Below are 18,021 nucleotides of genomic sequence, written 5' to 3'. Positions count from 1 at the left end.
AAGACCCCTGTGTCACATAGGATCATCTCAATGCAGTGAATGTAGTAATAGGTAGTGTGATGTCTGCAGGGATTTAAAGAAAACCAAAAAAAGTTGATTTTACTGTTTGTGGTTTCGCCAAAGTGTTGTAAAACTAACTAATTAATATTAAATGAGAGCTGATTAAGTGACTCTTTAAAAATCCTTGAATTTGTCCAAAATTAGAAAATCTGCTTCGTAATCTAATGTACTTTCATTGTGTTTACTGACCTCCAATTGATTTTCTGTGGGACACAAAAATCAATCAAAATGTTTTAGTTTGACTTGTGAAACTCATTCATCTGTATGCGAATGAGTTTGTTAAAGTTTGAGTTAGTTCACTTTGCTTTTTTACTTATTATTTACATTTTACTGTACATTTACCTTTCAGTTGTTTTTTTTAACCAGAGAGCCACAATGGAAGCGTAAAATGCCCCCCTATGTGGCTCCAGAGCCCCAGGTAGCAGACCTCTGTACCAGTTGCTCAGTTCCTCCTATGTTTCATGAAGCTAAAAGGGCCTCAATGTATTACGGTGGTGAAGCGTGAATATTTTTAATCTACTATTCTAACCTCCAATGTTCTCTCACTATATTATGTTTCACCTTTTGTTGTCTTTTGTGGATTTCTGTTTAGCACAACTCTGCATGCATTTCTTTTTTAGACCCACTCCAATGAAAATTATGTTTTTGGTGTTTTTAATATGTTCTTGTTGCCTTCTTTTCACGGTGGAGGACAAATATGAGGAAAATTAAGCTTACAATTCTGTTTCTGAGTATTTCTTTGTTCAAATCATAATGAATCAGGATCAGACAAAAAAATTCATTACAAAAAAGCTTGTCCAGTGTTCCCCTTGCTATTCTCGTTTTAATGTTGTGGTTTTGTGGATTTTCTTTCAGTCACCTGACTCCTCCAGGTTCATCACAAAAACAGCTCAAGACCCTTGTATGAGAATTTTGCTTCCTAGGAAGGTGCTGCGGTGGGAATTTATGAGGAAGGGGGGCGGAGATGAAGAGCATGCCAGCCCGTCAGCCTATAATTCCTCCTCCACCACATTTCACACTCAGCACAATGCGGTCCCAAATGTACCGTTCTCCTGACAACCTCCAAACCCAGAGTTGTCTATCAGATTGCCATCACCAGTTTGGAGCTCTGCAGCAATTGACCGTGCAGAAAGTCGGTGACCTCTTCGCTCGATGGACATCAGCCTCCCCTGACCCCTCTCCGTCAGTTTACGTGGTCTACCACTTGGTGTTGAGTTGCTGTTGTTCACAAAGTCTTCCCTTTTGTTAAGATAGATAGAATGTTTAGGAGCGAGAACATTTCCCTTCAGGATTTGTTGCAGAGGTGACATCCTATGACAGTTCCACGCTGGAATTGACTGAGCTCCTGAGGGCGGCCCATTCTTTTACAAATTTTTGTAAACACGCTCTGCATGCCTGAGGGCTTGATTTGATCCACCTGTGGCCAGGCCACCTGACTCTGATCAATTGGTAATTTACCGTAGATTCATTCCATTCACTGTCATTGCAGGGGCAGCCCTGCTTCTGCTAATCGTCTCTGATTTCCTCCACATGTGCCTGCTCCCATAAATCTCTGCCTCTGCCCTTCACTCTCTGCCAGATCGTGGCACTGCAGGTATTCAGTCAACTTACCTGCTACTGTCAGCTGGTCTACCTGTTCAGGTCAGCCTGACATTCTGCTAAGCTGCTCAGCCTGTGTTCCAGCCTCCGCTCTCAGCTTCATGCTGCTGCTGCTGCTGCTGCTGCTGCTGCTGCTGCTGCTGCTGCTGCTGCTTCTGCTGCTGCTGTTTCCCTGCCACACCATGTTGCCCCAAGCCTCGTAAGTCCCTGCATTACTGAAATTGTGGAACTGTTCCCAGAGACCCTTCTGGAGAGAATTATTTGGATTTTGAAATCAAAAGTGCTTGTGACTGAGCCCCAGTTTTATAACGCTCCCTATGAGCGTCCTTCTCCTTTTTGACTTCCATTTGGAGCCACACCTCCTTCCATTTACTGTACCAGGACTTCACTCCGCCCCTCTTCTCCCTGCGGATCACTTTCCTCGTCCCAATAAGCCTTCCTCCTGTTTTATGCTCTGACTACTCCTCGTAATTTCCCCATCACTAACCCTCTCCGATCTTCATAGCATCCGTGCGTTGGCTGTATGTCTCCAGTGCCAGGGGTGCTCCAAGTTCAAGAATAAATAAATCTGGTGTCTTGCACACCTGAATTGTCCTATTTTGGGCCTGTGACACAATTCCTGACAAACACTGGACTTATTTTTCTATGAAAGTTGTGAGAGTTTAAACAAGAGAAAAAAGTGGGAAAATGTTCATATCTGTCTGAGAAAAGTCTATAAAGTGTGAAGTGAGGAGTTTTACGGCCTTCACCATCTACAGTCCTACTTCACAGATTTCACCCATCTCCACAATAGACGAGGGAACACTGTATTCCGTTATGATTTGCTTTTTAAAGTGAACCACTCTGGTCTTGTTCACATATTTTGTTAAATTTCCCCCAAAGTGCGACTTGTGATGTATATATGCGATGTGTATATGTCAAAGGTGGGCCGGAATGTGTGTAATATTTGTGCTGATCCTTAGTATTTCTTTTGGTGTTGGGTGGTTTTGTATGTTGTGCTGTTTTGTTTAGTTTTTACTTTTGCATGCGGTTTAATTTTATTGGATCATGGACCTGATTACACACACCTGGACCTCATTGGGCAGAACCCCTCACCACTGCATAAATGGAACTCTGAGCAGTTGCCGGAGAAGGAAGCACCTGAGGCAGACGCACGCAGCGCAGTTGAAGCGTGCCGCAAGGAATGAAGCTCCGGTTGAGAGCCAAAGGAAGGCGGACCAGCTGATCGCCTTGAAGACGTAGCGGGAGCCGTGTGAGACGGGGGCGTCGACCGTGTGGAGGAACGCCGAGGCTGACCGAGAAGTTGCGTGTGGGACCTGAAGGCCTGACGATCGGTGCATAAAGGAAAGTCTGCTCTCCCGACCGGCCTGGATGCGTGTGGCTGATGTTGGTGTAACACCCTGAAGTTTTTTTCGTTTTTTGTGTGTTCGTTTCAGCCGCACAGACGCTGGTTTTTTCCCCTCCACGGCCGGATTCAACGGTGGACTTCGGGGGGGCGCGGCTTTGGGACTGGACTCTTTTAGCTGGGACTTTTAATCAAACTTTTATGTCTTTTATTTTTTTTTACCAATTTACAGCTGTTTTTAGACTACTATTTATTAAATCCCTTTTTACATTTTTAATTGTTTCTAGTCATTTTTGCACAGTATTTTATCGAGCTGATTCAATCACCAGTGTGACATATATATAATTTCTTTTTTTGACTTTTCCTGTCCAACAGCTGAGCAGATAGATTAGAGCTGAAGGCCTCTTGTGTTGGACATATTTTACTCTGACAAACCAGAGGTATGTCTGAATAAACCCCTTCTGTAATTACGCTCAAACTTTATTTATATTGATATTTGTATCAGCTTTTTGTTGGACCGGAGAGAAGGGAAGAAGAGAGAGGGGTATTAGGGGGTTACATAAGAAAGGGGGAAAAGGGTAATTAAAGGAATTTGGAGGATGAATACAGAGGGCTGGCGGGAGTAGATAATCATAAAGCAAGAAGTTGCTGGAAGTTTAAAATCATCACTGTCAGGTGCAGATGTATAATTGAGTGTGTCAAATGTTACAGACACACCTGTAAACTCGAAAAATGTTCACACACAAACATGTCAACACGTACACAATAGAACTACAGCTCGTACTTATGCATTAAAACACACACATGTAAAGCATTTCATTCTGTCACGCATGTTATTTGTGTAAAGGTGAGCTGACGCCTGTGCTCGGTTCTTGTTCCCACATTTTGTAAAATGTCTCCCAAAAGTGCGACTTATTCTCCAGTGTGATGTATGTATGATTCTTTTTTCTTCCCTACTGTGCATTTTGTAGCTCCTGGCTGGAGCACAGGCAAAACTCTTTTTATTCAACAAACATGTTGTGTGATTTTGGGGTTGAAATTTACTGATGAAGCTCTGAGTTTTAATTAGCAGTAAAAAGTCACCATGTTTGAACCAAACTGTTCAGCTCTTGCAACAGAAACTTCACAACAACGCTGCCTCTCTGAGTGTAAATGTTTATACATTCATGAACAGGTAATACAGCCAAGTGAGAGAATCAGAACACTGCAGGTTTACAAATCCATGGAGCAGAAAAGATCCTGTTCAGCACCTGATGAACCTGCTGGAACTACAATCATTCAGGAAGAACAGAACTTCTCTATTCAGAGGCAGTTCTTTGTGAGCCTTTTTCAGAGTTCGTGCAGCTGCTGTTACATTGAGAGTGTACTCAGATTACTCGTGAAAAAACTTACATTATGCGGCGTCTATCAGGAAAAAAGATTTGTGCAAAGTCTAACATGATTTGAAAAGTTCTTCTAACTAAACTAGAATTTCACAAGCTTGAAGGTATTCATGGATTACATTTACTGTCACATTTTTCAGAATCCCCAGTCTTTCTTCTGATGATGGTTTTATAAAAAAATAAGTGCTCTCATGAACATTCTCTACAAAAGATGAGAAAAATCTGATCTACATCCACTTTTAAAGCAAAGAACAAATCATTAGTTCACTTTCTTTTCAGTGTTTTGACCACTTGGCAGACCAATCAGTAGCTAAAGTTACCAAACACAGGTTTCACTAATCAGCCTAAAGCTTGAAAATGTTTCATGTTTTTCTAAAACCGGCTTTTATTTAATGCATCTAACTTTTGTAATGACTGAACATGATAGACCAGCTTTATTCTGGAAAACCATGACGTTCCTTTCATGTTAAAAATAGTTTTAGTGGGAAAGGATAGATACTGCAGCAGAACAGTGGTTTTGGTGTAATATATGTGTGTTTCCTTCCATGGTAGCAACTTTTTGAAGAAAAAAATCCAATAAATAATATTTAGTGAAAATATCTGTCATTTTAACCTGCCTAAAATGCTGTACAAAAATGTCTGTTTTAAATCAAAATTAAATGTGAGCGGAAGACGGTTGCTTCTGTGAAGTGTGTTCGTTTCTGATGATGCACACTTTGAAGAACATTATTATACCATGGTCACTTACAAAAGAAATAAATATTCCATCAGTTTGTATTTTTCGGTTTGGATCACTTTTTTCACAAAAAGCGGACTGTCACTTGGTGACGCATTGAGCCGACATTGACTGCAGCGGCAAAGGAACGCGATATCTATACTGATGGTCAGGATGGGTTAAATACCTGAAAAGCAAAAGTTTGTTTTAAAGAAGCCAGCGCAGTGATACAGAACATTTAAGCTGTGTGAGCAGAACTTCTTTTTTAGCCGTGCATTATCATTGTTGCCACACACTGGCGATCTGTCCAGGATGTCCCACGAGTCGCTGGGATAGGCTCCAGCAGCCCCGTGACCCCGAAAGGGACAATAGGATAACCCTTGTGCTATCCTATGACCCCCACCCTTACATTGACATGTTATTCCTACCATGACAAAGGTGGATAAAGGTGAAGAGGATTTCAGGTATTCCATGGACACCAGTGAAGATCACAAATCATTGAAGAAAAAAGGTTCAGCGCACTGTCTAGTGGGTCTAGATGACCCGAATCCCAATGTTAAAGTGCCTAGGATAGCACAAGGGTTAAGAAGATGAACAAATGAATGAATTGTCACTGTGGATTATCACTTTTTAATCCACACCCAGCAGCCAAAAAGAAGTGAGTATTCACCCGGACCATGGTATAAATAAAAGTTTTTTACAAAATAACAAGAAAGATAAACATGAATTTAAAAAAAAGGCTTAAAATTGTTCAAATTGTTTTTTATGATTGGGATTTGAAGCTTACTTTTTGTGTAGCTCATAAATTTTAGGCTGATTCACAGAAGTAAGACAATGACAGCTTGTTTTTCATTAAAAAAACTAAAGACAACTTCAAAAAGAAAAATGTGAGTGTGTGTGTTTGTCTACGTGTCTTTGTGAGGCCTTTGACCCAAGTTCCCTGTTTAGAATGACGACGCACCAGAGATTGAGGACATTTGGTCCCTTTGGACTTTTGGGAATAATTAGCTTTAAAATAATTTGAACTAGAATAAAATAATGTGACTTCCCACATATTCTTCTGTCATTTAACATCTGCAAGAGTTAAAGGAACAATTCATTTTTAAATCTGAAGAGAAAGGATATAATCCTGAGTTCGAAGGATATTTCAGGGAGTAATACTGAAACTAAAGAAGTTTTACAAAAGCTTTCTTCATATTGATTCTTTTTTCTTAGCATCACAGACCCTCAAGGCGAAACAACAAGGCTGAAATCAAAAGGAATGAAACATTGACATTCGAAGCTTGATTGTGGCTTTTGGTTGATGAAAGTAAAAACATCAGAGCTGCAAATGTCTGGAAAGTCAGGACATTCAGCTGCAGTCAGAGTTACCCCCTGATGCACACAGAGGGTGCAGATTCAGTCCAGAGCAAGCAGCGGCGTGCTGCTCTCTCTGTCTGTCTGCCGGAGGGTTCCTGTCTCCACCGTGGACTGAGACCTACAGAACAGAACAACAAAAGACATCAGGAGGCCCCCAAGAAGCTGCATGTGAAGCCGCTGCTTTAGCTTTACTAAACCAAGCAGAATCAATGATCACAGGGAAACATAGAGAGCTGCGTTCACGCCAAACGTGAGGCGCACATCAGGGTCGTCCAACTTCAGTCTGAGGTCAATGTACAGACTTGATCTGCGGCACGTTTTAAGCGTCGGGCGCGGCGTTCAGATGGTTTCCATTGCATCCAGAGTTCAAATATTTGAACTTTAATGAAGAAAACATGTTGCATTATCTAATCAGAAACTCAGCTTTGGCACGTGACCCGTTGATGACGTGATCAGTGGGCGGAGTCCAAAACCAACATGAAGGAGAATCTTCCTGAACGTTGTGATATTTTTCTTTTTTGTATGGAGACAATAACACAAAGTTCCTCTAATGGGATTCTTGTGTTTTCCCTCCTTGGACTGATGCGGGACAGCAGCTCATCATTTATGGAAAAGCGTCGAGCTACGAATTTGACGTACAAATCGCATTCAGTGTGAACGTCTCAGTCTGATCCTTTCTCCTCCCTCACCTTTTCATCATATCTTTGTCTCCTCCTCCACAGTTTTCCCGGACGTGCAGGGCGTCGTACGTCAGCGTGTACTCGGTCTCGTCGGTGTAGTCAGGTCCCAGCAGCGTGCGCGCCCACATGCCCATGTCATACGGCGGCAGCGTTCCTCCGAACTCCGACGGCAAACATTCAGGCAGGATGAGCTGGTGGAGTGAGTTTAGGTTGTTCCCGTGGAGGAAGATCTGAGGACATAAAGGAGGCACAGGAAAGGAAACAAGGAGTCAAAGAGAAGGGGGGAAACGAGGAAGGAAGGGGACAGGGGGAGGGGGGGAAAAGAACTGTCTTAAAAAAACAAAAGCAAACGTGAGGAGAGGAGGAAGAAATGAAAAGAAGTGCATCATTTCTGTGAAAACCAAGGAAGGCAGATGAGAAGGTAAGATAAGACAAGAGAGAGAGGTGATGATGAAGAAGGGACGGTTATGGACGATCAAACAAACAGGAACTGATATTCACCCTTTTTCTGGTCTTGTCTTTCAGGAAGGGTTTGATGATGGTGTACATGGCATGAATATACCACGGCTGATTCACGAAATGGATTCCGCCGAACCGAGCCGGAAAACTGTCCTGAGGAGACAATCGGGTCCATTTAACAAACACCGTATCAGCACAAAGCAGGTCGGAGTGCACCATGAGCCCACCTGGAGCCCCTCGATGGCCAGTTTGAGGATGTTGGGCGTCAGCTTGGAGGCCTGCTTAAAAGAGAAGTTGCTCCAGTCGATGATCAGGATGAAGCCATTGATCTGCAGTTCTGGGTTTTCAATCAGAACCTCCAGAGAGAGCAGGATGGCCCGCAGGATATCAATGAAGGAGTTCCTGTTGGAGAGCAGCTATTGATCAGCTAATCACTCGTGAAAAATAGTGTATCGGGTGCTAACTACACCTCTAAACAAAGTGCACCCGTCTCTGAAGTGAATGACTCGTCAGGCTCTTTCTGTCTTCAGGCCACAAAGCCTACAGGGAGTGCAGGATTCTGGGTAGGAAACCTTTCTAAGCTCCTTATTAGCATTAGCATCTGAATTTTTATTAGGACAACTACAGAACAAGTACATGACTTTTCATGACATTTGTTCTGTGGTTGAAGTTATTCAAGTTCTAAACTGACCAATCAGATGCCTCAATAATAGTAGGTGGTCTCATGTCCAATGTTACAAACATTTGATTGACAGATTCTCCAGAGAACGCTTCAAGTGGTAGGTGTGTCGAATTCCAACAAGCTCCCTCCTGATTGGCCAGAGTGGTTGCCATAGAAACAATGACAGACTGATTTGAACCAATCAGCGCTTCCCGACAGAGCGGCGTCCTAAACACAAAAAAATGTGCCGACTGAATCGACTTTGGCTGGAGTCTGAAGTAAAACATTTTCTTTGGGTGACGTCACACCGACTGAATATCATTTTAAAAGCTGGGAGTCAACAAGTTTAGATTCAAAACATTTTCTTTTTTATTGATGTTTTTCTTCCAAAAACATTTTTGTAACATAAGTTTTCTCTAAAGAGTTTAGGAATTGATTTCAATAAGAAAAACCACTTTAGATGATTCTTATTCCAGTCATTCTACACACAAACCTTATAAAGTCTGAGACTTTGAGGGAATAATTTGCCCGTATGGTCAGTTTTTAAGTAGGATGTTTGAGGACTTCATTACCTTTCACTATGAAACTGATCCTGAAAACAAGACTTTAAAACAGAACAAACAAATGTTCACCTTGGCCAGGTAAATATTATGCATAAATATTAATACATGTATCATCTAAATCTTTAAAACCACTTCAAGAACAGAGACACAAACTAAGGACAGCTGAACAAAACCCATGCAGGTCATGAAAATGATCCCAATGACTTTTACCTGCTTTGGTCCCAGTTGGATGCAAACAAAATGAGTATTTTTCGTCCATGCTGGTCTGGAGACTCCAGCACACCTGGGAAACCATCCATCAGTGCTCGCTTGATGCCAAGATCATCCACCTGACAGGCGCAAAAGTTGAAAACGTTAACCAACCTTTTCAGGTTTAATGTCAGACAATGTTATCGAACGGAACAAAGCCGGAGTTTACGTTAAATATTCCTGAAAAACCTGTTATTCCAATTAAAATGCTAATTCAAGAAAATTTTGCTTAAAAGAATATGAACACATCAGTAGATTTTTTTTACAGATGACAAAGATTTAATGAAACAAAGTTGTTGATTTGTAGAAGTTGTTTTTGATTTGTAAATAATTCAATTAAAGCAACATTACAGATTTTTTTCGTTAACTTTAGCTGCTTCTGACTTTTAATGATGGATAAATAAAGGGAAATAAAATGAGACAACCGTCATAAAACATGTCTTTTCTAAATATAATAATCAACATGAATCATCATGTCTGCAACTTTAATATCTGCGTGTGAAACATACAAAGTCAGTCGCCATGCATCAGGCAGAGGGGCTCAATAAATCCCTTTTTGGAGCAAAGCTCCTGGTTTTCTCTGTAAACAGCAGCTTTATGTTTCTTTGAAGTCGAAGCCTCTTCTTCGGGTTCCTCACTGACTCTCGTCTCCCCAAAGAAATTTTCCAAATGATTGTTTTTCACAGCTTTGGGCTACTCTAGCGGTTTATTTTTTTATTCATTTTACTACTCTAGAGAAGGTCATGTGACGCGACAGACGAATGTGGACGACAGAATCCGGTAGTTTTCCTAAATAAATCTTCTGTTATCAACATTAAAATAAACTAACTGGAAATAATTAAAGTTTTTGCATTTTCTTTTTCTGTTTTGGTAACGGTACCTGTCCGTGGGCCACTTGGTACCAAACAGAAAACAAAAATAGGGACCATTGGTTTAGCAAAGAAAATTTGAATAAAGATTTTTTTTTTTTTTAAATTTTGAAAAAGCCCACAGTGGTTTAGTAGATCTGAAGAGTGCAAGTCGTAAAGAATGACAGCCAGATTAAAGCCTCAGGGCATCTGGATCATCTTAATACAAAATGTAAGATTATGCAACTGATTCTAGTGAAGACATTTGACTTTTACTCTTGACACTACTGGGTTTCCTCTAGCAGTCTGTCCCATGCGATAGCAAAGAACCAAATAGAAAGCTCTGCAGAGGAGACGACTGCCACAGAACCACACAAAAACTAAAGGTTGTGTCACGGCCACTACATACATGCTGCGCATTTTCCACATATACATTTCTGTCTTGCGTGATACATGCGTGATGAACGTGATTCATGCGTGTTCATCCCATTTGTCATTTGTTGAGGTGCGCAAATGTCCAATGAGGGTTTTGACCGACATGAATACCATTTTTCAAAATCTTTGGAATTACGCATTTTACGCGTATTTTACGTAACTTTTTATGCAATTATTACATAAATTTTATGTAATTGTGCATGATTTTTGCTAGATGCATACTCAAATTGGTGGCTTTCCACAACCGTTCCACGTATGTCTAACAGACTTTTCACGCGTGTACCACCGATGTATAACTTTTATATCGCGTATACGGAGCATGTATCACATTAAAGTTACCTAATTGACGCATGAATCACTAATGAATTGCATGTAAACAACACAATAATCACGCACGGTTCATGTTCTACATTGATGTACGTGTTCTCTGCGTGGTTTATTCATACTTCTACCGAGGTTTTAACGTGGTTCATTCGTAATACATCTGTGATACTGTCACGTAAAGACCACGACTCTTCTCACTTTTTCCACGTATATTCACGAATGACCAGTGGTCATCTGTGTGCAAAATGTAGGTAGTGAGTGACACGACCTTCACATTACAACAACATTTCAGCAGGAAATCCTTCAGTCCTTTAGTTGCCACCGCACAGACTTAAAAAGACTAAGAACATATTTATTTTAGTAAGCACAGAAACATCACTGACCATCCATGGTTTGGAGTTTGTCCCCTGGTAACATGGCGGTTAAATGGATTCCAGTGGGTCGCATGAAAGGACTTTAGTTCAGGAATCCCTTTTCCTGGTTGTTTTTGGTTGTGCAGATGTTTGTGTTTCCATTTGTGATTGTTTGGTGTGCGGTTGTGTAGATCCGGCCCTTTTGTGAACATTTATTCATGATATTGACGTGTTCTCATTTATCCAGGTGACGTTGCCTTGAAGCTGAGTCATGGTAACTAGATTGGAAAACATTTAGGTGGCTTGTGTCAAAATGTTTCAAGAAAGAAGATTCATGACGTTGCCAGCGTTTCAGCCTTCCTCGCATGCTCCTGTACGACGGGTTGACCCGTCCAGGGGCTGCAGGTTTTTGGGTTGTCTGCGCCCGTGGAGGGGCATAAGGAGGAGCAGCTGCACCTTAAGGGGAGCACAGGAGTGTCCTGCAGTTCCCTTGAAGCTTGTGTGACCACGTCAAGGGACGCCATGAAAATAGAGCGTAGCAGTGTGGTAAGTGTATTGTGAAGTGTTCATAAGGATAATGTAAGTTGCATGCACGTATGACATACTGGTGATGCTGACTAACAGCCAGGCTGCAGGTTAGGAATACTCACTTATTGCCAAATTTATAAGACCTGAGAAACACTCATTGAATAGCATCGCAAAGCCCAGATGATGCAGATCTAAACCCACAAACCTTGAAGCTCTGGAACATGTCGAGGTTCTGCTGCCGGAACTGGAAGTACTGGGCCAACAGTCGGAAGGTTTCGAGCTGGTCGAACTTTCTAGCTCTCAGGAAGCGAAGGATGAAGTCGTCATCCGTTCGCAGGAAACCGATATCCGGTCGGGTCACGATCATGTCCCGCACCTGAGAAGACAAGAGCACTTATTCAGGCCGAAAACAGAACCACAAGAGCACAACGGAACCATGAAGGGTGCAGACCTGTTCCAAATAAGACCATGCAGACAAACTGTTTACATCCTATTGCTTCCATTTCATTACGTCTTTATTTACATCTTCTTTTTTTAAGCTTTCAAATATCTTCTTTGGCTTTTGGCTTCTCTTATTAGGAATGGCAACAGTGGTTATTTTTTTATATTTTATAACAATGTTTATATTTTTAAAGAAAAAAAACTAAAAATGAAACTAAGATCAATATTTTACCTGAAGGGAGGCCCAAAGTGTCCCATTCATTTTCAGTCCCATTCATCCATTCACACACTGATGGCAGCTCTACTGTCTAACACTGGCACCAACCTGCAACCACCAGGGCAATGTGGGTTCAGTGCCTTGCCCAAGGACACTTCAACACATGGGCAGGCAAGGCAGGAACTAAACCTTTCGATCAGAGGTCGACCGCTCTAAGATTTTCTTGACCGCTCTCAAGAAAATATTGTCTGACCTCAAAATTTTACCTTTGAACTGGCTCAGTAAGTTCATAGACGTGGTTCTATGGATAACAGTCAAACAAGGAATTTCAAAGGTGAGGTGTCCTGAAGCAGCTCACATGAGAAGAAGGTAAGGTAGTTTAGGAGAATGTGGAGAAACTCCTCCATCCATTGTCTGACCCTCCCTCAACCAGGGTCACAGTGACGCTGGAACTTACCCCACTGAAGGCTGAGAGTGGGGTTCACCGTGGTGCAGAGACAGAGACAAGCAAACACACACTCACACCTAAGAGACCGCTGAGTTTAAATTTTAGAAACTGTTGGATTCTCTCCGCCACGTCTGACTCATTCTTGACGCATGTCAAGTCGCTCAGTCACGTGTGGAAAATCCATCCATTACATCCTTAAAGCGGCTCCAGAAACCGCTAAACTGAAACCTCCAAGCTGGCAAAGTTAGTAAAAAAACAAACAATTTTGGAAAGTTTCTATTGACTGAAAAGATCCAGAGAGGAAATAGAAGAAGAACCCTTGACTTCAAAATAAAACAAATCTGCATTTACCAGACAAAGACCAGGAGCCTTTACTCCAAATATGGATAATAATGATACTATCTAATGTTATCAGGATGCTGCTAATAAAGATATTCAAAAAGCGGATTCACATTTATTATTATATTTGGAAATTTTGTTTTTATTTTGTTATTAATTATTCATCACGTCTTAAAAGTCGAACAAGACTGAAGTTGGCGTCTGATTTTTTTTTATCTTATACATTAAAAGTTGTGAGTTAAGAGAAAATCTAGATCCCATTTTAATGGTTCCTACATGAAATCTATTGTAGACATAAAGTTTAAAGCAGCTGTAGATATTTTACCGAGGATGAAGATAAACTTTATCCCCAAAAGTTACAGGAAACTGGAAGCTAAAAAACCAGACACTCACTTCAGTCTCGGTACAGGCCGGTCTGTGAAATAACGTCTGACATTGAACCGGTCTGTGGCTTGAAAAACGTGGAGACCACTGGTGTAGCACAAAGCTGTCACAGTGTTTGAGTGGCAGAGACGACGTTTCTGCTCCATGATGAAGCTGAGGGTTGAGAGCTTCTGGATGGAGCTCTGAGGTTAAACACACCACCATAGATCAGGAATAGAGGGAGAAGACCTTTCTAGTGGAGAAGCCGGATCTGCTGGGATAGAAGAACCTGCAGGCTCATCTTTGGATTAGGTGGATGTGCAAAGACCCGGGTGTGTGTTCCTGTACCTGCTGGATGTCCTGATGCAGAGTGTCTGGGTTTTCGTTCAGCTCCAAGCGAGCCTTCTCCATCATCTCCGAGCTCAGGCTGGAATGAAGGTGATTCATGGCAAAGTCTTTGCTGGATTTTCCTGATCTGTTTTCTGCTGCAGTTTAATCTGCAGGAGTCCAGCGGATGGGAACTTGAGACCTGAGACAATCGTGTTCGCTGACAGGATGTTGGTTTCCAAAAGTTACATTTCACAGCTGAAAGTGGACAATCTGGATAAGTGCTTGGATCCGAGGACAATCGTCTCTGCTGTCAACTCCCAGGACGCTGACACACCGTCACTTTTTGGTTTTGGAGTTTGGATCAGTCTCGATAAAGCAGGATCATCCTTTTCGTCCCAGCTTCATCCTCATCCTCCCGCCGTCTGTCATGGTTCTGTCACGTTCTGCCGACCTGGACTGCGCTCAGTCACGGCGGAGCAGGTTAAAGGTGACGGTCTGCTGGGGAGAAGCGAGAAAGAGCGGCGGTCAATGACGGCACTTCGGTCCGTCGTGGAGCTCCTGCAGAAGAAACATGAGGAGATCAGGATCAGCTTTGGAGCAAAGCAGTCTCAGAGGTCTGATCCTGGATCTGTTCCTTCTGACAGAGCCCACGTTTACATTCATCTGTCAGGTCAGGACAGACCTCTGCCTGCATCAGAGCTAATCCAGCTCAGGTCTGCAAAGTCCGTTCTGCAGGTCCTGGGGAAAACCATCTTAAATTCTGTCCTCTCCTGTAGACGGAGAGTTTCAAATGGAGGAGTGGACACTCAGTTAGCTAACCAGACGCTAACCCGGTTGACAACTGAGCTGTCCGCCAGGCGGCCTGGCATCCCTGCGGTGCTAGCCGGCCTTGCTGGCTGGGACTTGTGAGTTTTGTTCATGAGTGAGTGAAGGAGGGAGCAGCAGAGAGCAGCTACAGTCATGCAAGTCACTGTTCCTACCCTCACCTATGACCATGCATGACCATGAGCTGTAGGTCACAACTGACGGGAGCTATGGCAACCGCCCTCACCAATCAGGAGTGAGCTTGTTGGAAGGCCTCCACCATTTAGAAGCAGGCTACACAAGATTGTCAATCAAGAGTTTTGTAAAGTTCAACGTGAGACCACCTACTTTTACTGAGGCATCTGATTGGTCCGTTTATGACTTGAATAACCTGAACTGCAGAACCGAATATCAAATTATCCGGAACGTGTTCTTAAAAAAAAGGTATCAGATCAAGAAGGTCCTTCTGGCCAATAGAGGGACAGAGTCACAGCTGTTTGGCATTTTGGCTTGTTGGAAGCAGCAGGCACTTCCTGTTTGGAACGCTCAGTCTGATCTCGTCTATAATCAATGGCAGAACCGCAGGAGGTTTCTAGAGGGAGATCCGGGTCTCAGTGACCCAAAAGATCCTAGACGGACGTGTCTGAGTAAAGTTTGACACTTTATTTAGTTGGGATTTTTCTAATGGAGCAAAAACCCAACAACAAATAGCGTCTTGTGTTAAACAGACCAAATAGGATTTCAGAGAACTTCCTGTCCGGTTCTCAGCTGGTCAAGGCTGAGCTCCAGTGACACGACCACCAAGAGCATCAGAACCGCCTTCATTCAAGTCCTCTAATGCATGAACAGCTGGTGAACTCTTGAACCCTTACAGAGAACGAACCTCATCTTAGCTCAGTTGTTGTGACTTTGTGTTGATGTGTGTTGACATGTTCACACATTTGTGTCACATGTTCATACACTAAAAAACATGTTAATAAAAGACACCAGCTGTTTCTGACGTGTCCTCCGTCAAACACACGCACGTGCGCACATACACGCAAAGCAGTGTAAAGTGAAGCTCAATTTCTGGATGACCCCCCCCATCACCACCACCACCACCCATCTTACGCCTTCCTGTGATGGTTTGTCCCGCAGAACTTCAGCTCCTGAACGCATCATGTGGAACAAAAACACTCACAGTGCAGAGACCCGCTCGGCGGTTCCGGCCCAGCGGCCCTCCGGCTGTGGTGCTGAGGCTGAGAGGAGAGGAGGATGAGGAGGAGGTGGAGGAAGAGGAGGAGTTAGAGGAAGCGGCCATCGGCATCCCGCCCGCGAACAAAGACGATTTCTGTTTGACCGCAGAAGGAAATGAAGGTCAGAGACGGAAACCGAAGAGGAGGAAATGATGCTGCAGACGCCAGGAGGAAGGCCAGAGTCCTCCTGAGGAGGAGCAGGAGGAGAGATCCCGACAGAGAAAACGTCAGCGTGAAGGACGGGTCAAGTGCACCGAAACGACGCAGCGCTTCCGGTGATGGACTTTCAGAATAAACGAGTTCATCCAATAAATACGTCATTTAAAAATAAAATGTACAATATTTAAATAAGTTCATTTCTGTCGATATGTGCAACACTGTATTTGACAAACAGTCACACTTCTTTGTGATCACAAATGAAAAGTAGAAAAACACTGTTTCTTGAAGATTTTCATTTTACGATGCGGCTCTTTCATCCCTGTGCTGCAGCACAGAGATGGAATTATGGGATGGAAAGTTCTTCTAAAAAGTGGCAATCTCGTAGGACTGGAGGCACATGATGTGCGCCCAAAAAAACTACTCTTTTTTTTATTTTTTCTCCGCAGTTTTTCTAGACCAAAACCGCCCATTTCCACTTTAAATTAGTGCCATTTGCCCGAGGATGCCCCTACTATCGCGTCAACCTGCCTCTATGATTCTATGATGGCCGTCTATTGCACTCTGTGTAGAAAACACTGGAGGAGCGAGGGGGCTGCAGAGGTGTGCACAGGTAGAGAGGAGGGGGCGGGGCTTAGACTCACCTCTTATGATTGCAGACCTGCAACAAACAGCTGCTTCCTAACAAAAAATAGTTGTCATCCACAAAATTAATATACTTTATGTCTTCAGTCGATTATATAAAAAGTTCAAGAGAAAAATAGAAAGTGAATTTGTTTCCATCTTCTCACTCATCTTAACTCTGTTTAACAGGCAGTAAAGTCTATTGAAGGTTGTGGAAAATAGAGAAAACATCCTCCAGTTTAGAAAGAAGAGGAAAAAACACTCCAAGGATAATGGAATGTAGGCGGGGGTCCAAAATTAAAACTTGCTGATAAGTGATAATTAAAACCAAATTGACTGTTTAAAATTTGGAGCAACATTTGGCTAATAAAGGTTTGTACTTAATTAAACAGTCTTGTTAATTATCCTATTGGTGGATTTTATCTAAGCTTCGCATGTACAATCAATGCTTCAGATTTAATGAACACAATCGTTTTTTCTTTTTTTATACAGTTTTATGTGACACTCGAGCACAAAAACAGGAGAATTTGTCTTTTAGTTTCCTTTGATGTTCAATCATGAAGCCAACGGAAATGACCGGAATTAATTCATTCAGGGTTGAAAAACAACAACAACAAAGAAATGTGATTTTTTTTTCCAGAACCAGCCTTAAAAAAACACACAAACCGATGCGTGTTAAATATGAACTAACTACGCACTATATCTTAAATGTGAATCTTTAACTAGTATATTTTAGTCATGTTTAATAAAAAAGTGATATAAATGATGTTTTGTTTCGCCCAGGGTGTCAAACTAGCCAGGAACGCCTCTGACGACTGTTGACCCAAAGTGTTCTGGTTCTGCTGAGTAGATGAAGAGAGTCTGGACCCGAACATCTGCTGATTGCTGACCTTGTTATTGATGACTGGGGTGGGATCTGTCCGTGTCAAACAAAGGAAAAAGTGGGTGACATGCAGTTCCCCGTTCACACACACGGACGCTGTTGGGTAGAAAACAGGAACGAACTTCTAACTCATCCACACACTCAGTAAACCTCAATTTTTTTGCAAAAGGACTTGAAATGCTTTGACTTTTGAAAGCTGTTTGTGGGTTAAGGCCACTAAACGTGAAAGCTTGTAACCACAACAATAACCTTGTTAAAGTCCCAGTTTGTTGCCCATATTTGACCTCTCCCCTGGGGGTGCAGGAACCACGTGATGGTTTAACCCCCCCCCCCCACACACACACACACACACACACATAAACATCAACACAGTACATTGTTTATAATCTACGAACGTTTACCATTATTGCAGAAAATGCAGTATTTCTTTTAAAGACGCCGCCCTTTTTTTCTCAAGATATTTTCTACTTAAAGTTTAAATGTAATGGGGAACATATATATACAAAATTGCTGTTTTGAGTGGCAACAAATTAATGCAAATTAAGCTGTACTTTATAAATTTGTGGTTTAAATTATAGAGCTTGAAACAAATAGCTTTTCTATAATAGAAAAATTATTACT

The 18,021-nt window shown here is 42.2% G+C and overlaps 1 protein-coding gene and 1 long non-coding RNA gene across 4 annotated transcripts; one reads left to right on the top strand and one right to left on the bottom strand.

Annotated features, from left to right (window-relative positions):
• The first annotated feature begins 1,711 nt into the window (after positions 1–1,711).
• LOC144988400 (uncharacterized) lies at positions 1,712–2,847 on the top strand. The gene is made up of 2 exons (XR_013652314.1): positions 1,712–1,858; positions 2,745–2,847. It is a non-coding gene; the product is annotated as an uncharacterized LOC144988400 (long non-coding RNA).
• A 1,298-nt stretch (positions 2,848–4,145) lies between these two features.
• On the bottom strand, positions 4,146–16,005 carry LOC101158238 (clavesin-1). Of its 3 annotated transcripts, none has more exons than XM_011488640.4 (8): positions 15,683–16,005; positions 13,717–14,256; positions 11,766–11,936; positions 9,034–9,152; positions 7,827–8,001; positions 7,642–7,752; positions 7,150–7,370; positions 4,146–6,578 (listed from the first exon to the last, which is right to left on the bottom strand). In XM_011488640.4, exons 2-8 carry the CDS (start codon positions 13,813–13,815, stop codon positions 6,500–6,502), a joined length of 975 nt encoding a protein of 324 aa, XP_011486942.1. In that variant the 5' UTR covers positions 13,816–14,256; positions 15,683–16,005; the 3' UTR covers positions 4,146–6,499. The 3 variants fall into 3 exon arrangements, with proteins under 3 accessions (XP_011486942.1, XP_020568243.1, XP_004080866.1); XM_020712584.3 differs by having other exon boundaries at positions 13,717–14,196; positions 15,683–16,002; XM_004080818.5 differs by having other exon boundaries at positions 13,717–14,193; positions 15,683–16,002.
• Positions 16,006–18,021: the final 2,016 nt, after the last annotated feature.

This window comes from Oryzias latipes, chromosome 20 (genome assembly GCF_053564925.1).
Source record: "Oryzias latipes strain Hd-rR chromosome 20, Olatipes_Hd-rR_3.1".
NCBI classification, from domain to species: Eukaryota; Metazoa; Chordata; class Actinopteri; order Beloniformes; family Adrianichthyidae; genus Oryzias; species Oryzias latipes.
This window is presented reverse-complemented; position numbering and strand designations above follow the sequence as displayed.